A 24,318-nucleotide genomic window follows, 5' to 3' on the forward strand; every position below is an offset into this window, starting at 1 on the left:
CCAATTTTTTTTATCCATTGTTTTAATTTTTTTCAATCAAATAAAAAAAAATAATTATTTTTTTTATTTTTTTCTTTTTTTTTCTTTATTTTTTCTTCAAACAAACATAGCCTTAGAAAGTTAGAGTTTCATGTTAAACAAAATTGAAACAGAAGCATTTATCTTTTTTTTTCTAGTCATAAGAATCCTTTTTTTTTCAAGGACCGGGTCAATAACCGAACCCAAAATCTGTATCTCTGCTAAATTAAATTTTGTTCTAAGAAAACTGAATTTTTGATAGGCCCAACTGTGAGTTTAAACAATTAGCAATCACAAAGCTGCCTGACAAAAAGTCACAAGGCCCAATTTTACTGACCCAAAACAATCATTGATAGGAGCTAACAATAAGCCTAACATGTCTTTAGTCTGTGTTTTTATTTTGAGATTACTAAATGAAAAATTAAATATGCTATTAAAATTACCATACTTCATATTAAAATTATGAAAAAAAAAAAATCGTGTTAAAAACTTTTTGTCAATTTAGGTCAATAGTTTTTATCAAGTAATTACACCATAAATTTTGGCTATACTTTTATTTATTATGTAAGATCGTTACTTTCACTTAATACTAATATATAATATATAATAAATACTTTTTATATTTTTACATGATAATAACTATGCATTTAATCAACAGTTTGCAACTATAGAAAGTCACGAGTTATGGTCTTGGCTGACACAAACAATTAGATATGAAGATATCAATGGTCTAGGATATTAAAGAACTTTAGTTATTGAGTATTTATATGTTTTATCTATTTATTATTTGAACAATTATTTTATATAATTAGATTAGGTGTTAGTGACCAAAATGATAATATATATGTCTTATGTAATAAATTTATTGAAATTGTTTTTTATTTGTTCATTGGATGTGAGTTCACTTGTCAAATATGGTGTGGTTGGTTATTCATTCTTGAAAGGATATGGACTATTCCAGATACACTCAAGCAACACTTTAAAAGTTATACGGATGTACTATCGAAAAAGATGAAAAGAAAAAAGTGGTTGATGAGTTTTTTTTTGCTGTTATCTAGACAATTTGGTTAGAAAGAAATGATAGAATATTCAACAATCAAGGTTCAAGTGTGGTGGAAATTATTAACAGATCTTTTACAAGCTCCAATAAGTGGATAGGTGGCGAATCTTTTGGTTGTTGATAGTAATGTGGGAAATGACTATGGATTTTTTTTTATAATTTTAGAGTTGTCAATTGTTGTTTTTTTTTTCTTTAATTCCACCTTGTTGTATTGAGCTCCTTTTACTAAAAAAAAACTATTTTATATAATTAGTATGTCTTACTAATTGTATTTTATTTAAAATAATTAAATTATATTTTATATAGCATCCTTTAAAGTATGAACAACCTTATGACATTTAGAAGTTGCACTCTTTTTTATACCATTTTCTTCTTCTTGTTGTCGTGTAAACATCATTTGAAAAATTATTTGTGATTGGAACATTTTATAAAAAATTAGGTAATTAGGTAATATATTAATATGTGTATTTATACAAATCTTTCAAACAATCAGTGCATATAATCAATTGTTTTCTTTAACTAATCAATTGGATAGGATTGACAATGGGTATGGTAGGGTTTTGGCTCTACCCTAACTTTATTCACGAGTTAGAAAATTTTTTTAAAATTCTACCCTACCTTATTCGCGAATTAAGAATCTCTCAACTCTAACCCTGTCCGTATTCTATGGTTCTAAACCCTATCCGCAGAAAATCAAAATTTTTTAAATAAATATAAATATCAATCATTTCAAATTTCATACATATTAATAAAAAATTGAGTGAACCTAATTTAAGAAACGGCATTAGGATTTCTGAATTCACTTAGTGTAATATGTGATATCTCAATCTGAATTTTATTTTTAAGTTTTATTTTTATTTTAGATTAATTTTATAAAAAAATAAATGTATTAAATTAGTAAATTAAATAGCTAGTTTAATGGTTATTGCAAATTTTTATAAGGTACAAGTTGTGGGTTCAACACCAACTTTTTTCACTATATTAGTCTCTATAATTTTACCAAATTTTCAATTAAGTCTCTCCTAAACTAAAGATTTCCTAACTATTTTCTCAATTTCTAATTCGCTTTCACTCTTTTTTCTTCGTACAGACAAAACTAACTCTTCTTAGACAAAAATTCTTCACTTTTTCGGACTCTGACAAAAACTCTTCACTTTAAAATTTAAACCAACTAAAATTGGCCCAAATATAATTTCTTCTTGCCTACATTAAGCTGCAAGCCTCTAACACTAATTCTTATCAATAGAATTTGTTGTTGAATCCTAGAAAAACTTAGAAACCACACTGAATAACACTAATCCGGAAGTGACAGGTTCTGACCTATGTTTCCGACAGTTTTCACTGTTCTTATACCTATAATCTCTCTGCTTTCATCCCAATCAACACAAGACTGTCAATCTTCTCAAAATCAAATTCCAAATTCTCTCTCCTTTCGAGGGTCAGTAGTAACGGTCTTGATTCCACCTTACAATGCTCTTTATCCCTTTTGCTTTCAATATGTTCAAATTTCCTCTCTCTCATTTCTTTTCCTTGTTTATTGTGATATATATTTATTAGAACCTTATAGCTAAGTGTCACATTTTTTAAGGCCATGATGTTTCATTCAGAGATGTTATGTTAGAACAATTTAGTTATTTTTTAAAGTTTAAATAAGAGATTGGATTGTTATTTGAGTATATTATGTTGATGCGGAGTAATGAAATCAGCCTTGTGCCGATATGCTTTGTTAGTTGGTGATACCAGGAAATATTATTCAAAATTTAAGAATTTTTATTTTAATACATAAATTGTTTGTTCCTTGAAGTAGTAAAACTTTGGTAGTGTGTGTGCATAATATAAATTCAATATAGACAGCTATTTCATTTCATGTAATACTTACTTTTAATAGAAGAAAAAATCTGTTAAGAAACAAAAAGATTACAAGATAAAAGGAAAAAAATTTTTCTTTCCATGGGTTAGCTAGAAGGAAAAATTTATATGGATAATTGTATTATTATTTACTTATCTTGATATTTTTCTTTTATGTGGCCTTATTTGTCCGTATCTTAGGCCTAGATCATGATCCTCTGGTTAGAGAGTAAGCTATAATTATTCTCTGAAAATATTCACTTGGTGAAAAGAAGTGTATTGACACTATAATACAATTTTCTAGTTGTATTAATCTTATTGCAAACCTCCTTAGATAAGAGTCTAGTGTGACATGTGAGGCAGCTACATGTCTTTTTGCGATCAATATCTTCAGTCAATCTATACAGAAATATTTTAGTAGATAGTGGAGCAGTAAAAGAGATAAATATATTTTTGAGGCAATCGTCATTGGCCACTGAGGTTATGACCTCTTATCCTATAAATTTCATTCATATTCACATATTTCACTGGTGTTTAAAATTGAGAATCTTTTGTATTCATTTTTGGCAGGTGAAAGAGCAGAGTATGAATACACTCTGAAATTTATCTGTTAATTGGAAGTTCTGCATAAGAATGATAAAGAGTGACATTCTACCATTATCTATTAAATACCTTGATGATGAGGATATGAAAGTAAAGGAAGTTGCAGGAGGCATTTTGGCAAATTTAGCATCGAACCGCAATAAACATGACGCGATGGTTGAAGTAGGTGCTATACCAAAATTTACATGCCATCCTGGTTTTACATGCTGAAAAGTATGATTTTGATCCTCCTCTTCAAAAAACGTGTATCTCCTATTGTCGAAGAAGAAATGACAGCAACTGCCTCACCACAAAAATAAAGATGTCTCTTTCTTATGAGAGTTTTGGAGCTAGAGATTTTTAAAGATAAGTGACTTTGATCTATGAGTATTCATAGAGTACGAGAAGTAAACAAAAGAGGAGAAAGGTTAAGAAGAGGCAAAGAAAGTCAGAACTTAGAGCCCTATTGAGTGAGTGGTTGGTAAAAGGTAAATGATGGGTATAATGGTCAATTTATCTATCTTTAACGATTTTTGTAATGTTTATTGTCAAAAGAGATCTAATTAAAAAAAAATTGGTATAGAGATCTAATTGAAAATTTAACAAAATTATAGGGACCAACAGAATAATTAAACCTATATAATATATTAGGAACGCGTGTAGGACCTGCAGGCAAACCAGCACTGCTCGCTACCCTACCCGAACGGGTTGGTCCAAGTTATGTGGTATGTTTTGCCGCCCTACAATTGGATCCCTCAACCGATCAATTAGATAGGTAATAAAATTGATTCACTTACACAAAACTGACTTTTTGCTCATAAAACAATCGATTGTTGTAGAGAAAAATATTTCTTCACTAATCAATCGATTTCTTGGATAAAAAATCCATTGTTTTACGAGTCTTCACTAATCAATCAATTTCTTAGATAAAAAAATCAATTGTTTTACAAGCAATTGAAAAAAAATCTTCACTAACCAATCAATTAACTGAATGTAAAAATCAATTGGTTTCTGAACCACGTAAAAGGCAAAGGACTTATGTTCACCAACCAATCGATTTCTTCAATGAAAAAATCGATTGGATTTTTGCATATTGTAATTTCTGTAACTGCGAGGATCGCATACCTGTCATTCATAACGGCGATCATCGCACAACAAATTGATAATCACAGTAAAAGGAGATTTTTAAACTGTAATTGAAAATAAATTGATGACAGATTAAGAAATTGGTAATCTTTAAGTTTAAAAAAGATGAGACCAGAGTTTTCACATTAAAATAAAATTAAAAAAGAGATTAAAAATAAGTATTCATATAACTTAATAATAAAATTTTAAAAATAAGATAGACATTGATAAATCATAAAATAATAATTTATAAATAAAAAATAAATTTTATAATTAAATAATATATAAAAAATTAATTAATAATTAGAATTAAATAAAAATTATTCAATAATTATTAAAAATTTTAAAAAAATATTTTATTATTAGAATCATTTAATAATACAGATATTATTGGACCGTCCAATCTTTTATTGTGAAACCTCCACATGATTCACTCATATTTTTTGCTCATTTTAATTCATGAGAATTTTCCATAAATTACTTAGTTTCAGATGCAAAGTATAATTAATATTCAGAAGCAACGATTTAGGGTATGGATATATGAAAACCTTTTATACTAATTCGTGGTATTTGATCGGAATTTACATTGAAAAATAAAGCTCATGTTAAACCTACAAATTACATATAAAAAGGACTTTATGTAATATTATTTTTTATTATTTTAAAGAGTAAATGCCTAAAATAGTCTCTGAATTTCAAATCGCTATTCAATTCAGTCTTTAATTTTTAAAAATGACCAACTAAATCCCTAAAATTCAAAAATATGCATCTCCGTTAGTCTCTCGCAGAAGTACCGTCTAAACATTGCTGATGTGGAACGTGAACTGTCATGTGGACATTCTAGTAAACGATGTCGTTAAGGGAGAGGATGCCCTAAGTGTGTGAAACGACGTCGTTCAACATCTTCTCCCCTTTGAATAAACAATTCTTGCTGGTCCCCCTTCCACTTCAACGTTTCCCACCAAAACCTCAGAAAAGCTTTCTCTTCCTCTCTGTCTGTTCATTCTCCCATACTTCCCACTTACATTTTTTCGCCAAGGATCATCCTTAGAATCTATTCTCTCCGGTCAGTGAAGGAGTTATCGATGAAGCATCACCTTCGCACACTGCCAACGGTGAGAGGTAACAGTTCATGTTGATCCTTCTCTTCCATTTTTTGTATTTCATTGAGGGTTCTTGATACTTATGTGTGAATGAGTTGTTGTATATGTAAGTGAATGGTTTAGAATGTTGTGGTTGTTAATGACGCAAATGTTAGGGTTTAGGGTTTCTGATATGAACCTTGTAACTACATGAATCATAATCTGGTTTTAGTTATAGTCAATAAGAAGTAAATACATGCGTTCTTATTACAAATATAGTGTTGATTTCTAGTTCTTTGCAATATGGTTGTTTTGCGACAAAATGATTAATACTGTCTGTTTTGTGCATTGTGCTGTAAACTTCAGATGCCTGATCGATTGAAACTTATTTTTCACCATGGTGAAAAGTTTGAGACAGATCCTGGTGGAAATTTTATCTACACATCTGACTTGTATGATGAATGGGTTGGAGTCGATGAAGACTATCTTAACGTATTTGCGGTAATAGGTTATTATAAAGAATTGGGGTATGACAAGGCTGAAACATGTTGGTTTTTGGACCTTGAAGATGGGTTGGAGTTTGGTCTTAGGAGATTGCAAGTGGACCAGGACCTTGTTAATATGATCAAGCACTGCTACGAGAATAACAACGTCTTCCATATCTATTTTGAGCACAGACCTTCGGTTCCTGATATAATTGATGTAATGGAGTTGTCTGACGAGGATCATGCTATAGGCCAGAAGGTTGGAATGGAAGGCGTAGAAGAAGATAGAGTAGAAGGTGTTGAAGCTGTGAAGAAAATCAGCACAATATTAAGTCAACTTGAAGAACCAATTACCTTTATCCCAGTTGAACTGAAATCCACTACAGCCCACTGTCCCCTACCCACTGCCCCATGTCCACTTCCACCCCATCCATTGTCCCACAGCCCACTGCCCCCTAACCCACTGCCTCCAAGCCCATTGCTCCCAAATCCACTACCTCCCAGTCCACTGCCTCCAAGCCCATTGTTTCCAAGCTCACTGTCTCCCAACCCACTGCCTCCAAGCCTATTCCACCAAGATCTACTGCCCTCAATGTTAATGTCCACAAATCTTATTCACAGGCGAAGTCCCCTAAATCTCTATCCCAACCAAATCCCATTACATCTAAACTCATATCTCAGAAAGTCTGCTCTCAACCCACTCCCTCAACCAACAATGCATAAATCAAAAAACCCAGTGTTATACAAGCCACACATGCCACTTGACTGTGTGGACTCAAGAAGTGACAACGATGATGATGTTGGTCCTACCAGCGATAGGAGAAAAAGGAAGACTGGCAATGACATAATAAAGGCAAGAAAAAGACTATTAATGATGAAAATATTTTTCGTCCCCTTCAATGGATGCATCTGATTATGAGAAAGAAGAAAACTTGCAATGTATGTAAAGTATATTTTTTTATTATAATTAATGTGCATATGTATTGATTTTATTCTTTTTCTGTCAGTGATGTAATGCATGAATTTGTATGACAGTGTCTTTTTCTGATGATAGATGAAAATCTGATGAACTGAAGACTCCACTAGACTCTGAGGATGATGTAAACTTAACTGTGAATCCCATCTTTAATGATGCTGCCAAGTTTGGACATGTGAGGTTAGAGCTAGGTATGGAATTTACCACTAAGGATGCTTTTAAGAAAGGAGTTAGAAATTATACATTGCAAGAGGATATGGGTGTTAGGTACAAGAAAAATGACACTACTAGATATAAGGTGGTATGCAAAAATGAAGATTGTCCCTGGATGGTGTTTTGTTCTTATAACAAACCGAATGGATATTGGCAAATTAAGACCTTTAATAATGATCATACATGTTAGAGAACTTTAAAGAATAGATGTGCAACTAAATATTGGGTAACTGATGTACTTGTTAAGAAGGTTAGGAAGCTCCCAACATTTAGACACTATGCAGTTTTTAATTATTTTAAAGCAAAAACTGGAATACAATTGTCTAGGACTACAATTACAAGAGCTTTGGGTGATGCAAGGAAAATAGTGAGGGATGATGAAGCTGCAGAATATGCTAAACTCAGAGATTATGCAAAAGAGCTATTGAGATCTAATCCGGATTCAACTATCAAGTTAGGTGTTAGTCCAATGCCTAATGGAGAAGGTATATTTGAAAGGTTTTATGTCTGTTTGCATGGATGCAAGAAAGGTTTTGTGGGTGGCTGTAGACACTTAGTAGGACTTGATGGGGCTTTTTTGAAGACCTATTATGGAGGTTGGCTGTTGTGCGCCATGAGTCAAAACGCAAATAATCATGTGTACCCAATTGCATGGACAATTGTTCATATTGAGAACAAAGACAACTGGAAGTGGTTCTTGGAACTCTTACATAAAGAAATTTAGATGATAAAAAAACTATAATAACCAATAAAAATATTACAATGTCATTATTCAATTAATAAAAGGTCATTATTTTTTTAATGTATTTTTATTATGTTCTAAAATTGCATTATAACATATGTACTAATTTCTTACTGATTTGCCTAATATGCTTGTAAGAAGTAAATTACAATATTTGCTTGTTTAACATACAGTATTCTTTCAATTTCAATAGTTATACTAAACATAATTATCTTACTTTAATAAAAATTTATAACTATGGTATTAAGTTAAAATGTATTTTTAACTAATATTTATTATTAATTTAAATAATTAAACTCGTTGTTAATTAACATGAAAAAGAAATTTATATTGTATTTATTATCAATTATGATGATTATATTATTTTATAAACATTATTAAAATGTAAAACATTATATAAAATATTAACATAATTATTTTTTTCTACACTCGGGGAGTCGGGGTGACTATAAAATTTTGGATTTTTATTAAGACTTCGAATCAGATTTAAAAATAACAATTTCTTATTTTAATACTTTGTTAGCATAATTACTTTGTCACTCACATAAGCTTAAACAAGGGTATCTTAGTCTTCTTGTATCTGTTAACAATCTCAAATTCTCAAAAATATAATTTCTTATGAACCAAGAATCCATGATAAAGATCATCTTTTAGGTCTATTGAATTCTATTCTTTGAATTTAAATCTAAAAAAAAAATTGTGGTCTAGATATAACGTGAAAAATTGCATTCGGCCATATTATACAAACCAAATGAGCCAATGTATTTCTGTTCAAAATGGTCCATTTGGCAGGCAAGCCCAGTTTCTTTCATTTTTATTTTCTTTTATATATATATATATCAATTTTGTCTGGTTATATCAAATACCATTGCTAAGTAACAAAAGGGAAAGGGACAGCCATTATCATGTCTTCCTAAGTAACATCATAAATCTATGTTTTTTGATCAATAAAGTAGCCTCCAAATCTTAACCATTTATCTTTATGAGAATTTGAACTTATCAATTACACGTACAACTGTACAAGATTAATATTATGAATTGCAATTGACCTCTTCGAATAAATCAAAGTTTGTGGAGATAAATTACAAATTAGCCACTGTGTTTTGTTGTTTTGATCATAAATCATAAGAGTTGGTAATGAAATTTTCTTTTAGGTATTGACTTTTTTTTTTAAGGATGGCGCCTATATTTGTAGGAGAATAAAATATTGTTTTTGTTCCTACGTTTGGTTAAGTTTTAAAATTATCCCAAATGTTTAAATAGTCCTTTTTAAGTTTTTAACGTTTTAAAATTGTTTTAATATTGTCCTACCATTAGAGATCTGTTAACAAAATTGATGGTGGGATAAAATTGAGACGATTTTGAAATGTTAGAGATTTAAATAGGACGAAAATGTTGGGAACAAAAATGATACATTATTCTTAGAAGAATTACCAAATCAAGTAAAATGAAAGTAAATTTTAACAGAATGAATTGCATTACGAATTCAAGATTTTTATTCATCATAGAATAATTCTAGAATGACTAGTAGATAAACTTTCAGAAAAAGAAAAAAATGAATATGATACATATATAATAAAGTATAAATTATACCTTTTTGTTTCTAATGTATTAAACTTCTTTAATGTTTAATTTAAATAAATTTTATTTTGAAGAAAAATTATAATTTATTAAAAAATTAAAAGTAAAATTAATTAAATTAAATATTAAAAAAATTTGGTATATTAGAGACAAAAAGATATAATTTATACTTTATTGTATATGTACATACTCTTTTTTTTCTTTTCCGGAAATTTATATACTAGTCATTCTATAACCAATTTCTTTCGTTAAAATTCATTATCATTTTACTTAATTTGGTAATTTTTCTAAGAGTAATGTATCATTTTTGTTCCCAATATTTTTTTTCTATTCAAGTCTTTAACGTTTCAAAATCTTAATAGATCACTAACACTAGGATATTGAGTCAATTTTAAAATGTTAAAAACTTAAATTAAAAAAACGATTTAAACGTTAAAAATAACTGAAACTTACTCCAAACATTAGAGACAAAAAAGATAATTTTTTTTTTTGTAGAAATTGCACTTATATATAATGTCAACAACTATTATAAAGTGGTTCATTTCTCATATTTACTCGTACACAATGGTGGGACATTCCTTCATTCTCTTTCCCAATGCTCATAATAAACGAGTTTGTAAAAAAATAACAATATTCTAGATTTGTTTAGAAAATGTCATGTTCACTTGTACTCTTGGGATAGAAAAGAATTTCTATTGGAAATACAGATTACAGTTTAGTGCTTTAGTATTAAGATCTGACTAATAAAATACATGTACACCAATAACCATAAAAAAATATTGAGTAAATAAAAACAAAAAAATTGATTAATTACTGATGAAATGGTAATGTAACAAACGAAAGGAAACCATTATCACAACTAATATTACAGTTAATAATATAAGCAGACACATTCGAAGCTGATGTTTATGATGGCTAAGCTAAAAAATCCATATGATTATATAAACTTTGTTGGGGCTCCTATCCTATCAAAACTGTTTTTTGAGGGTGTGGTGGGAAGAAACAACAAGCATTTTACAAAGCAGTGGTGCATATATATGCAGTTAATGCCTCACAAATTGCTTTTTAGAATGAAAATTTCTTTTTCCATGAGGGCTGCTGTGACTACTTCCATCAACTCTGCGCATGTTCTTCCTTTTCTTACTGCTGTTTAAGTTCAGAGTCACATTTGGTGGGTTTGCAAGACAGAAAGAAGCCGCTACGTCCTGCACAAGTACACCAATTAGTTGGAATTATTATCAATGATGTATTATCTATGCAACATGATTTCACCATTGAAATAATTCAATATAAGTTCAGTAACTATGATTATTTGCATTAACTTTTCTATTTCAAATTTTGGGATCTGAAGCCATGTCGATTGTCCTATCTTGTGTAACCAACCGGTGAGATATTGAAATTAAGAAAAAACAAAACAGCCAGACAAAACAAAAGAGTGACGCAAGATGATTTCACTCAATTTACTGATATAGAAGAACGGAATTACAAGGAAGAAAAGATGATGGGTGTGATAGTAAGAGCCAGCCTTAATTCTTTCCAAAAGTCTGTCCCTTCCTCTCCCTAATTTGCTACTAATACTCTCCTCACTCCAATAATGAAAATCCGTTAGAATTATCCCTACTGACTATCTTTTACATTTTTCCCACTAACACTGTCACGATTCTCTTCCCTAGTCTTTCCTATTCTACCCTCCACTCTCTTCCTTCTAGTGTAATTTAAGGGCAGAGGAGACATTTGCTTCTCTTTATGATTAGAAGCTTCTATTCCTAATTCTTCATTCTTGCTTGGATCCGTAACATCTAGACATTGAAAAATGATACGTTGCCAGCACACTATTTGTATCTATCCTTTGATACAGCCTCACAATTGATGCACTTCGACCGAAAATACCTACATCTAATGATTTACTCTTGAAGATAACAAATACAACACAGATATCCTTCATTAATCTTCTGTTACCAATTTTATTTTTTGTTATTTTAGTGAACCATTTCAACACGGTCCTATAATGATCAAATCATATATTGAATTTTGAAGAAATAGATCTCTAGAGGTCAGGAAAATAATTATATATAACAATTTGAAAACCGCACCTTCAGATCGAGGCGGTGTATATTGAATATATCCTTCATAGAATGTGAATTGTATGCCAATAGATAGGATCTATACGCATCTTTAGCCATCTTGTTTAGGAAAAAGTTGTTGACTACCAAATCCTCCTGCACAGTACAGATGGTGCTTTGTGAGATAAGCTGAGCTTTGTGCTACATACTAAACAAACATTTGATTAAAACAAGGGGAAGAAGAAGGAATATACCAGGTGAGATTGTACATTTGCCACCTTCTTTTCATCATATCCATACTCTTTCACAGGGACCTTAGCTGCCTGAAATTGAGCATTAAAAAATGTTTATTTTGATTATAAGCCGAGAGGCAAAGGTAGCAACCATGCCTCGAGTTTCTTCAGTAATCTATTTTGGAGCACTACTTTCTCATAAAGCAAAAACATTACCAGAAGCTATTAAAACTCATTCAGCATTAGAAAGCTGAGTATATCATTTTGTCATAATGAGAGAGAAACTGACCTTCAGATAACGAAGAAATTGTAATTCTTCAGGAATCAGGAACAGTAAAGCATTTCCTTTTCCACCTTCTCCACGAGCTGTTCTACCAACCCTGTGGATATATTCCTGGTATTGGTACCAATATAAAACATGTTATATAGATGATAAACATATAAGAATGCCAAAAATCAAATGAAAACAGGAATCACCTTCGGTTCATCTGGTGGATCATACTGCACAATCCAGTCCTACAACACACAAAAAGAAGGGGAAAAAAAGGCAGGCGATTAATAAAAAATTGAGGAAAACTAAAAGTGTCATACAGATGAGTTGAACAAATTTTGAAATAACTTGGTAATAAATATGACAATACCACAGCAGGTATGTCAAGTCCACGAGCAGCAACATCAGTACAGAGCAAGATCCCCTTTTCTGCTTTGCAGAAGTCAAAGAAGGTGGTTGTTCGGGTCTGCTGCTTTTGTTTTCCATGAATACTTGAGCAATTCAAATGAATATGATTAAGAATGTCTGTATGGAATTTCACAGAGTTACATGAAGAAAAAAACACCATCACTTTTTTTGAATGAAATCTCTTCAAGAAGGAATAGAGAACCATGAATCGCTTGGCACAGGGAACAACAACATAACCCTGCATTAACCCTTCATTTGTAACCTGCATGGATGAGGATGTTGTAAGTCACTATGGTAATATTGATGAACAAAATTTCAAAGATTACAATAAAGTAGGGAGATATCACCTTGGTTCTCCCATCATCTACATCAATATATATAGGCGTTGTCTGAAATGACAAGCGTGCAAGATCCTCAACCTGTAAGTTAAAACAAAAAACTACGGAGTCAGAATTTATTTTTAGGAAAGAACATAATGAAAGATAAAAGATGAATGAACAAACCTTCTTTGTTTGCGTAGCCGAAAATAAAGCCGTTTGCCTATTCTGTTCCATGAGAAATCAATTAGTCAAGCTCACAAATATATTAAGATCATATAATAAATATAAACGTAGTTGCCTTAATAATCATAAAGGGATATAACCAAAACTAAATAGACCTTTGTAGCAATCACTGCTCACTTAAAAAAAAAAAAAAAAAGCTCTGTAGTGACAAAACATATTAGAACCTTTAAAGAGGAGTTCTTACCCAAGTCCTCAACCCGCATAACAATTTGGAAAGGGAAAAATGTTACAACTTATTTGTTAAGGTAGAAAACGAAATGTGTTTTAATCCACAAGTAGCTCAATGCATTTTTACTAAATACGTAATAGTAATGCCACAAAACAAGAAAGATTATAGTAATAGTAATAGTAATAGTAACTGGTAAATTAAATTAAGTCATTTTTTGTTAGATGTTAATATGTTTTCAAGGTCAATAATTCCATCCGCATGTGGAATAACATTATGCATTATTGGGACAAAAAGTGAAACAAATTTCAGATACCTTTGGAAGGATCTTAATAATCTGCTTCATTTCTTCCTCAAAGTTAGCTTCTAGTATCCTGTCAGCTTCATCGATCATGAGGCACTGCCAAATCACGCAGTAGGAGTTCATGGTAAGAGAATAGCTACAATTTAATATTACTTCAGATATCATGGCAAGGGCTTCAACAATATGTGAGGTCATGAGTTATTATTATCATCATCATCATCACAATGCTTCAAATCACGTAAATACTTGATAACTATATACTAGTATAATTGCTCAGCAAACTAGTCTTAACATATGTGCATACCATAGCAAGTTCACAAAAGGAGAAAAAATATAATAAAGAAGGGCACAATTTACCTTCAAGTTTTTATATATGAACCCTTTTGTATTCTGAAGATGATCCAGAAGACGACCAGGAGTTGCCACGAGCAGATTGACCCCTTTAGCAATGCGTTCGGCTTCGAGTTTTCTCGTCGAACCTCCAATAATCAATCCAAGAGTCTGCGAATGATACTTGAGGAGTTCCTTGGCTACAGCATGCGTCTAAAACACACAAACAAACATCAAATTCAATAAGCAAACAAATCAGCAATCATAAACAACCAACTTACAATCATATATCAAATGCATCACATTTTTTTTGAAAAGACAAACCTGAATTGCAAGCTCTCTGGTGGGGCAAATGATAATAACACCAGCACCATTACGAGGCGTGAACTGAACATTATAGAGAAGCTCCACAGCAGGGACCAGAAAAGCAAGGGTTTTCCCGGAACCGGTTCTGGCAGCGCCAAGAACATCTTTTCCTATTAGAAGATGTGGAATTGCCCTTGATTGAATCTGAGTCATGTATGAGAACCCCATATCCCGAATTGCCTTCGAAGTTGGTTCTGATAACCCTAGAGAAGAGAATTCATCGTTACTCATTATTCCACCGCCACCACCCTTATTCTTCTTCTCTTTCCTCTCTTCTTCCTTTTCTTCTTCTTCTTCTTCACCATTTTTATCAACGTAGCTATCTTCTTCCACTCCCTTCAACTTCTTATTCTTCTTCTTCTTGTTCGCATTGTTTTCCAAGGATTCTGCGCCCTCTTCTTGTTGAGGTTCAGCTGATTGGTTCTCTGATTCAGAATCCCGAGGCCGCTTCTTCTTATTCTTATTCTTCATCTTTTTCTTCGTTTCGTTCATAAAGATGGTTGAAGCTTGAAACTTTTCTTCTGTTTCAGGTGATTCTGCCATGGCTGGTGGTTCTAGAATTTTCAGAAGCTCAAGGCCACTCGCACGGTCGCGCCTTGTTCTACTTCTCTCTCTCACTCGTTAAACCCTAGTCATTCACCAAGATTCATATCTAACGTGTGGCGGTTTTTTTTGTTCCCCGTTTTTTTTTCTCGGTTTTTTTTGTCATCTACTCTTTCTTGGTATTTTTTTGTCCCATGTAAGATTCAAAGAAAAGATTTGGAGCCACTATTCAAGACATGGACTTCTCTCGCTGAAATAGGTCAATTATATTTTGGATTTCCTTTTGGGCTCAGCTACTCCAAAATGGCTAGGATTGGGCCCATCGCACTGATTCCTTTGTTCTATGCTCCATAGGTTAAAAATACAGTTTTAACCCAAAAAAAAATTTAGAAAATTTTATACCAAATCCAAAGAAAAAAAAAATTTACCAAAAGATTCGCAAGATAACTAGCTTGAGCACCTTGTCCAAAAAAAAAAAAAAAAAAAAAAACTAGCTTGAGCACCAATTCGCTTAATCAAGTGTGACAAATTTAAATGGCGTCAATGGAGTTTATATTCGCGGCAGATTAAGTTATTAGTCTGTTGAGTTGAGAAATATTGTAAAAACAAAAAAAATAAAAAAATACATTGTGCTTATAAAAAAATATAAAATAAAAATTTGTGAATGTCAAAATAATAATAATAATAATAAATTTGTGAAATGTGATTAAGTTAATATGTTTATTAGCCGTAAAAGTTTGAGCTGGCATTGTTTTTCCAAATCTTTGTTCTTCAATGAATTTCTATTGACCAAAGGAAACATGGCATCGACATTTTGTTTGAAATTTTAAGCAAAATAATTTATCCTTCTAACGAATTTGCTTAAATATCCTTTCAAGTTTCAACTGCCAAACAATTGAAGTCTATTTAATTCTCCTGAACTCCATTTAATCCATTCCATACCAGGTACCATCAATCTAGGATCTGAATTCTCTAAATTTTGAATTTTACTTTAAAGAATAAAGTATAATTTCTAATCATTTATTTTATAGATAGGACAAAAAAAAATATGAGAAAAAAATTATTTAAAAGTAAGAAATTACACTTTATCCTTTAAAGTAAAAATTCAAAATTTAGAGAATCTAAATTCAATAATCTAAGAATAAAGAATGTTAACTTTTCTATATCATCCCTCAAATTTAAATAAGCATTTAAGTAATGTTGATAGAGTTTCTTGTTATGTGTAGAGGCAATTAGAAAATAACAAGAAAAGAATTCATTATGAAAAAAAAAAAAGAAAATAGTTTGTGGTAGGACATTCGTTAATAGTTTGTGTATCATTATTGGTACTCATTAGAGAGACATGTAGGGGACATTATATAGCAGAAAATTTGAGGAAACTAGGGAAAAAAACAATAAAAAGGGAGCATAATGATGAAGATTTATACCCCATTTAATGTACACAAAAATTTATCATAATCTATTTGCACTAGTTAATGTAATCACCTGAAAGGAAATAATCTAAAATTGGTCACAAACTTCATTATAGCAATTGCACCTAATTATGTTCCATTAAGCAGCTAAATGATATATCACATAGAATGGGATAAAATAACAGGGAAAAACCAATCACCAAACATTGTTGGCCCCATTGCATTTCATTGATGTTTTTCTTTTTCTTTCATAAGCCGAAAGGAAACAGAAATATAATTAGGCTCTAAACTCCTAAAGCCTTTGTTTGGTAAGAAAGGCCCACTAAAATAGTGGATTTAACAATAATCATTGTTAAGTGCACTAGTACCTCCCACACACACAAAAGAGATTACCTATTCATTGAAAAACCATTCATGAACGAAATTATGAGATCAATACTTCTATATCTGCGCAATTGTTATTAGGGTATTTTTATTTTTATTATAAGGCACGATTGTTTATAATTATGCCCTGATTCTCCCTTAGTTAATTCATTAATTGGTAGCATTCAAATTTTGTGTAATGTAATCACGTGTGTTGCTTGCCTTGGAAGTTCAATCACATCTTTGATAAACTCAACAAGCTAAAATAAAAACAGAACAATTTTAGTGAAACAATGCCAATAATATGGTTTATACGTTATAATGATTTTCCATTGTCTAGTACTTAGTGATTTAGACTTTGAAGCAAATTTTTCATTAGCACGCAAAGTCGCAAGTAAAATACAAAGATGTATGTTATGGTAAATAAAAAATGGTAAAACATAAAAATTCATTTTGATAGATAATTACATAACTTAATTAGAAAAATATGTCATTTTATTTTTATTATTTTTTTAATATAAGTTTATACATTTCTCTTCATTCTTTTCACAAAGTAACTCTATCATAGATTGTCTAAAGAGCAATGCTAGGGGCCAGCAATTTTTGTGATTGTTAGCCATCAACTAACCATCAATAATGATTTGATGGTGTGAGATTGGTATGAGATTTCATCCAATGGCTCACCTTCCCCTGCTGGTTACATGCTGGCCAAAATTCAATAAAACTGCTGGCCCCTAGACTTTTCCTTGTCTAAATATAAATACAAACACTCCGTCATAATTTTTACTATCTATTAAAATTACCTTTGCACTAATAATTAGAATCAAATTCGCATAAATACAATTAACTATATCATAATATCGATGATATTTTCTTGTTTATTTACTTGGTTTATTCTATCATAATTTCCATTTACTCTAAACTAGACAGTAACAAAAAAGAAACACATGTTAGTTGGATATATCATAGGAAAAATTTGAAGTGTATCGAAAAATATCAGCATTTCAATTGTTTTAATCGTTGATTTTAATTAATATATATTATATATATTTTTTATAATTCAAATCAACCGTTAAAATAATTGGAATATTGACATTTTCCATACACTTAAAACTCTTCCTATATCATATCATATAGGGATGTGCATGGCCCGACCCGACCCGAAGATCCGGCCCGGTCCCGAACACTTTTGGGGCTAATTTGGTGTGATTTCATCGGGTCTAGGGCCGGGTATGGGTCTTAAAAATAGACCCGGTCATTATTTCGGGTCGGGTCCGAGCCATATCTCGGGTCACCCGAAATCGGCCCGGTGGCCCGGTCATCATACACAATTAATATTTTGTGTTATTAGTGATGGATCATGCACACCCCTAGATGGATGATGGCTATTATTATGTGAAATTTAAGTATTGTAAACTTTAATATTTTGTATTACTAGTCATTATATATAAGACTATAAGTTAATATTTTATATTTAAAATGCATAAGACTTTAGACTAATGCATAATCTTGTGTTATTTGTATTAATTTAAATATTTGGTGTTATTAGGCAATATTAGTATTGATTATGGTTATGCTTTAATTTTAGAGAAAAGTTGGTTCTTATTATATTTTTCTAAGTGAATTTTACCATGTCAAATAATAGTTGGAGTCTTGGAAATTTGGATATTTTTACATGCTAACTTACAAGAAGGTATCAACGTAACATAATGTTAACGGCCCGATTTTCACCCGGTTTTTACCCGGTATAATCGTGGCCCGAAAGTGTATAGGTTTCATCGGGTCTAGGGTCGGGTTCGGGTCTAACAAATAGGCCCGGTATATATTTCGGGCCGGATCTGGGTCACATCAAACCCGGTTTCACCAGGCCCATGCACACCCCTAATATCATATATGTATATTATTAAATTAAAATAAATTCCTCATTTATGGTGAAGGTAAGATTCCCGTGCATTAGGGAGTAGTAGCAAATATTATCCAAAGTGGACCCCCACATTAGATAACCGTTTGGGATCTTCACATTTGAGTATTTGACCGTTACTCCCAAAATCCCCATTCAAATTTTTCCATTTCAAAACTTTTCAGTTTTCAGTATTTCCACTCCCTCAATCACTCTAAAAAGTCAACTCAAACGGTCAAACCCCAAAGGGTAAACTGTAAACTAATACTCGTTCGATTTCCCTCCTAAACCAACGGCTCAGATTCACCTAAAAATCAAAATTCCAAATCTCGCACACACATTTACACAAACACCTAGAATGCAAACAAAACACTACTACTCTTTCTTCTTCAGCTAAACACTGTTTCTTTCTTCCTTTTCTTTCTTTACTCTTCCGCCGGAAAAGTTTCCGACTTTAAGAACTGCCACAAAGCTTCCTCTTTAGCTGGGTCGATCTCAAATTCTTCTTGGCATGTCACCGTAGAAGCAAAAGAACCGAAGAATCTCGAGATAATGCCGGTTTCGACACGGTCTCAGATGACGCCGAACCCGGTTCGAGACGAACCGGACTCGCGGCTGAGGAACCCGCACCATGGCCTGAAGGAGAAGCTTAGGGCACTGACAATGCTCTACGAGCAGCAGAAGCAAGCTTCTCAAGCTCTCAAGAACCCTTCCCTGAAGTTCCAAAATGAACAGAGCAACGAAAACAACAGACAAGAACAGAGTAAAACAGAGAGCAGAATCATGAGAGAGAACAAAATGTACAGCCTTCTTCCAAATTCGACCGTTACAAGAACCTTCGTGTTGCCACAACCACTACCACCACCACCACCATCACGCGCCGCCACCGCCACTGCCGCCGACGAAGACACAAAGGAGAACCTTCCAGTTCTTGGAACCGACCGAATCGTTGGGTTTTCGTGCCAGAGAAAATCCACAACGACAAAAAATACAACAATGGTTTCGGATTCTGGTTCCAACACGGTGGCTAGGAAGCTGTCGATGGGGGCAGCGGCGGCGCCGGTGGCGACGTCGGCGGAGGAGAGTTCGGAGAAACAGGGGAAGGTGGATGGGAATGGGAGCAGGATCCTTGTGTTTGTGAGGCTTAGGCCTATGAACAAGAAGGAGAAAGAAGCGGGTTCACGGTGCTCCGTTAGGGTCGTTAATCGCCGTGACGTTTATCTAACGGAATTTGCAAACGAGAACGATTATCTGAGGCTGAATAGGGTTCGTGGAAGGCACTTCACTTTTGATGCTGCGTTTCCTGAATCGGCTACTCAGCAAGAAGTTTATTCAACTACGTGAGTTTCATTTTATGGATTTTAAAAATTTTCAATAATTTTCATGTTTTGTGCTGAAACTGGAATCAATGGTTTTTATGGTAAAAGAGCTAGCTTTAGTTGCTATTTTTGGAAATCTTTCTTTTCTGGTGCTTTGCTGTGTGTTGATTTTGCTCTCGTTTTTTTTTTTTTGGAAAGTTGCTGAATTTTCATCTATTGATCAATGTTACTTACTTCATTGCTATGAATTATGATTAGTTGATTACCATATTGGAGAAATTTGTAGGTTTATGAATGTAGACATTGATAGTACCATCAATGTTGCTTCTTTCTGTATTCATTTTGAAACTAAGTGTTTGTGAATCAGCTAAGACTGAATTCAAATTCAAAGTTGTTTATGATTAAAAAATTGTTGAGACAGCTTTTTGAGATTTGACATACCAAAAACATTTATTCAGCAAGCATTCAAGAATCTTTTATTGGCTTGTGCATTGACTTTTCAAATTTTCAGGACCTCAGAACTAGTGGAAGCAGTTCTGCAAGGGAGGAATGGTTCAGTGTTCTGTTATGGTGCCACGGGAGCTGGAAAGACTTACACCATGCTCGGCACGGTAGAGAATCCTGGAGTGATGGTATTGGCAATCAAAGATGTTTTTAGCAAAATCAGGCAGAGAAGTTGTGATGGGAACCATGTTGTTCATCTGTCGTATCTTGAGGTCTACAATGAAACAGTTAGGGATTTACTTTCCCCTGGAAGGCCTCTGGTTCTTAGAGAAGATAAACAGGTTTGCTTCTTCACCTTGCGAATAGAAGCTTATTGTGTATCCAACAAACCACTACTGAAAGTTTATAATGTGTGATGGGAGATGTTAGTGGAAGTTTTGTGATGTGATTGTAAGTTCTTGAAGAAGGTTAATGTGTTTAATTAATGCCATTGTTTATCATATTGCTTGCTACCTGTGCCACCATGATTATGATGATGAGATCATGAAAATTTGCATAAATTCATCCCATGAATTCCTGAGTTTCAAGTTTATGAATTTTGGTCCCCAGGTTGAGTGCTTGAGTTCACTTTTATGATTCAAGAACATAAGTAATATTATTCAAACATAAAAAATTTTGTGATCCAAGTTGACTATGCATTATCTTTTACTTTTTAATGACATCTGATGATACATTGTCCAAACATTTTATAGGGGATTGTGGCAGCAGGTCTTACACAATATAGAGCTTATTCCACAGATGAAGTAATGTTCTCATCCCTTTTAGTGAATTCCAATTTTTATAAGTAGTTGAGTTTGAACTTTGAACCTTATTTAACATTGTATTCACCTTGGTTGGTTGATGCAGGTTATGGCATTGCTGCAACAAGGAAATCAGAACAGAACCACCGAACCAACTCGTGCGAATGAAACATCTTCGCGTTCACATGCAATTTTGCAGGTGACTAACTAACAAAATCCACCTTATGATTGTGACATGTTCTACTCACTAACAAAATCCACCTTATTTTTGTTACATATAGGTTGTGATTGAATACCGAGTTAGGGATGCAGCGATGAATATAGTTAATCGTGTGGGAAAGCTCTCATTGATTGATCTTGCAGGGTCAGAGAGAGCTCTTGCCACAGATCAAAGAACACTTAGATCTCTTGAGGGCGCTAACATAAACCGGTCTCTCCTTGCACTAAGCAGCTGCATAAATGCTCTTGTGGAAGGCAAAAAACACATACCATATAGGAATTCCAAACTCACTCAACTCCTCAAGGACTCATTAGGAGGAACATGTAACACTATCATGATTGCGAATATAAGCCCAAGTAACCTCTCATTTGGCGAAACACAGAATACTGTTCACTGGGCCGATAGAGCCAAGGAGATTCGGACAAAGGTTGAATCCTCTTTACCATTACAAGCTATTACTTCCCTCTGTTCCGAAGTTTTCATCATGTTGTACATTAAACACATTTATAACTCTATCTTTATACGAATTTTCAAAGCAACAAATATTTTGGAAGGAAAGTAGTATCATACTATCAGCATGTCAAAAACTAAACATATTTGTGATGGCATTGAATAAATAAGGTAATCTGTTCATGCAGGTAAGAGATGCTAATGAGGATCAATTGCCAGTGCCGGAGACAGAAACTGACCAGGCCAAGTTGGTAATCGAGCTGCAAAAGGAGAATCGTGAATTGAGAATGCAGCTAGCAAAGCAGCAACAGAAATTGTTGACTGTTCAAGCACAGTCCTTGGCTGCGCAATCCTCTCCAACACCGCCTTCAGCTTCAGCTCTTTCTACTCCTCCAACATCCACACAGCCTAACCAAAAACGAAGGACTAGATCTTCTTTCCTCTCGGGAACTTGTTTCACTCCAGAATCCAACAAGAAGAAAGGAGCTGAGCTAGCTGTGAGAACACTCAACCGAACCGTGAAAGCACTGGAGGCAGAGATCGAGAGAATGAAGAAAGATCATAGTTTGCAGCTAAAGCAAAAAGATGATCTTATTCGCGAGCTTTCACAAAAGGGTGGAATTCAAACCACTGCAGCAACAACAGCAGAAGAAGTAAGGAAGAGAGTGTTGACCAGGGCTAGCCTAAGGCTAAAGGAGTCAAGCAATGGCGAGTTGAAGAGTCCAAGCCATCGCTTTCGATCACCAGTCCAAGTTGCCAAGAAGAGAAGCTTTTGGGACATAACCACATCTAACAGCCCATCTATTGCAACATTTAATGGCAGAAAAACCAGAAGTCATGTCATTCCTGAACCTACTACTGCACCCCCTCCATCAATGCTTCTTCAGGTATAGTACTTTCTTGCTCCTTGTGAAAATTTTAAGATTTTCATAATTGATCATATTTTCACCAACCCCATGTTTATCTTCATCTTTACTTCTCAATGGTGAAAATCAATACAGCATTCATTTTTTGTAACCAAAGCAAATAACAAATCTATTTTTCTTGTTTGCATTGTCTCCATATACTTTTGGTTGTATTATACAGCCTGGTTTTGCTCGGCAAAAAGCGAATATTTAAAGTGATTTACACAAAAAGGAGGGGAAGATGAAGTTGCTTAGAACACAAGGAAGCTCAGTTTGAGAGATCTCATTGCAAACATGATGTGCACCTCAAATGAATAAGGAAACAGTTCAATCAACTGCAAGACCCCAAGTGTGCTGCTTCTCACTCATCATCACCCCCCCAAACTGAACCATGTTCATTATTTCAGGCTATTGAAGTTTCTTGAGGAAACTATAAAATCTTTTATTATGTATGTACATTCACTGTTTCCTCAACCTCAATACACCATACTTTTATAGACTTTAACAAGAGAAAAAAATCAGATGTAATGTGAATTTGTGTTAGGTTTGATAATGACATGTACTTGTAGATTAGGGTCAATTTTAAGTAGTCAAATCTTTTCATTATTTGATTTCAGTTTCGACAAGGTTGTTTTCATTGTACAATCCAAGTTTGTTAATTTTGACAAGATTAATTAATATATTTGTTTCTTTATTATTGTATTCATGACCTTTGATGCTGACTTAAACATCTAATCCCCATTGAAAATACTGTACAATTATGACACAAGTTGGATAACCAACATGTGAATTTGTGGTGCATACACTTTGAAAATTTAATAGCAATGTGGTAGCTGATTGACTGATTATTACAAGAGAACTACTATTTTTATTTATGGATCAAGACTCTAAGGTGAAGAAGTTGGAAAAGTGGTATGAAAGATTAATCACTTTTAAATTAGGATAATGAAACACACATTTTATGAGAGTTATGAATTTAATATACTTCTTCACATTATTTTACTAATTTTCTCACTTTAGAATATCTAAATTCTTTAGTTATGTTAAAACTCAAAGAGTTTAATTTTGATTTGTAGTACAAAATATTTTATATAATTATCTAACTACATCTGTTTTTTTTTATTACCATTTATGCGATTAATATAAAATATAGTTAGTTTTTCTAATATAACATTATGTAATTGAATGCATATGTAAAATTGTATGTTTTAAAATTAAATTCAAACTTAAAAGTAACAAAATAAGAGTTGTGTTACATTAACTCTTAACATTTGATACTCATATCATCTTAACACCACACCCAAAGATAAGCAAGTAGTTTTTTCTAAGATATTGAGAAAAGTGATGTTATTTGAATATCTAAAAGTAATTGTTAATTTGATATCAAATATGATTTAAAAATAACAAAAATAAGTTTTAGTATTTTAAAAAGGGGGGTAAACTATTAAAAATGTGCTCGAATAATTTTGACGCTGATAAAAATGCACCCGAATTTCTTTATCGAGAAAATGCCCTCAAATAATTTTAAAATGCGACAAAAATATCC

General features: G+C 32.7%; 2 protein-coding genes across 2 annotated transcripts; one reads left to right on the forward strand and one right to left on the reverse strand.

Moving 5' to 3' along the window:
- Positions 1–10,491: 10,491 nt before the first annotated feature.
- On the reverse strand, positions 10,492–15,188 carry LOC112708926 (ATP-dependent RNA helicase HAS1). The gene is made up of 11 exons (XM_025760847.3): positions 14,375–15,188; positions 14,078–14,263; positions 13,733–13,816; positions 13,191–13,232; positions 13,035–13,106; positions 12,650–12,949; positions 12,486–12,524; positions 12,298–12,402; positions 12,030–12,098; positions 11,806–11,931; positions 10,492–10,917 (listed from the first exon to the last, which is right to left on the reverse strand). Exons 1-11 carry the CDS (start codon positions 14,957–14,959, stop codon positions 10,756–10,758), a joined length of 1,770 nt encoding a protein of 589 aa, XP_025616632.1. The 5' UTR covers positions 14,960–15,188; the 3' UTR covers positions 10,492–10,755.
- A 3,826-nt stretch (positions 15,189–19,014) lies between these two features.
- Positions 19,015–23,466, forward strand: LOC112708933 (kinesin-like protein KIN-8A). The gene is made up of 7 exons (XM_025760853.3): positions 19,015–19,974; positions 20,465–20,738; positions 21,150–21,200; positions 21,304–21,396; positions 21,479–21,844; positions 22,056–22,754; positions 22,954–23,466. Exons 1-7 carry the CDS (start codon positions 19,187–19,189, stop codon positions 22,984–22,986), a joined length of 2,304 nt encoding a protein of 767 aa, XP_025616638.1. The 5' UTR covers positions 19,015–19,186; the 3' UTR covers positions 22,987–23,466.
- Positions 23,467–24,318: the final 852 nt, after the last annotated feature.

This window comes from Arachis hypogaea, chromosome 1 (genome assembly GCF_003086295.3).
Source record: "Arachis hypogaea cultivar Tifrunner chromosome 1, arahy.Tifrunner.gnm2.J5K5, whole genome shotgun sequence".
Classification (NCBI taxonomy): Eukaryota; Viridiplantae; Streptophyta; class Magnoliopsida; order Fabales; family Fabaceae; genus Arachis; species Arachis hypogaea.

Bases quoted from the DNA above. Each gene is read 5' to 3' on its own strand.
- LOC112708926 (XM_025760847.3), bottom strand. From the start codon at position 14,959: ATGGCAGAATCACCTGAAACAGAAGAAAAGTTTCAAGCTTCAACCATC. The intron at 13,233-13,732 runs GTATCTGAAATT...CTCATGGAACAG, and splicing joins TTATTAAGATCCTTCCAAAG to AATAGGCAAACGGCTTTATT. The intron at 13,107-13,190 runs GTTTGTTCATTC...TTTAACTTACAG, and splicing joins CGGCTACGCAAACAAAGAAG to GTTGAGGATCTTGCACGCTT.
- LOC112708933 (XM_025760853.3), top strand. From the start codon at position 19,187: ATGCCGGTTTCGACACGGTCTCAGATGACGCCGAACCCGGTTCGAGAC. The intron at 19,975-20,464 runs GTGAGTTTCATT...TCAAATTTTCAG, and splicing joins CAAGAAGTTTATTCAACTAC to GACCTCAGAACTAGTGGAAG. The intron at 21,397-21,478 runs GTGACTAACTAA...TGTTACATATAG, and splicing joins GTTCACATGCAATTTTGCAG to GTTGTGATTGAATACCGAGT.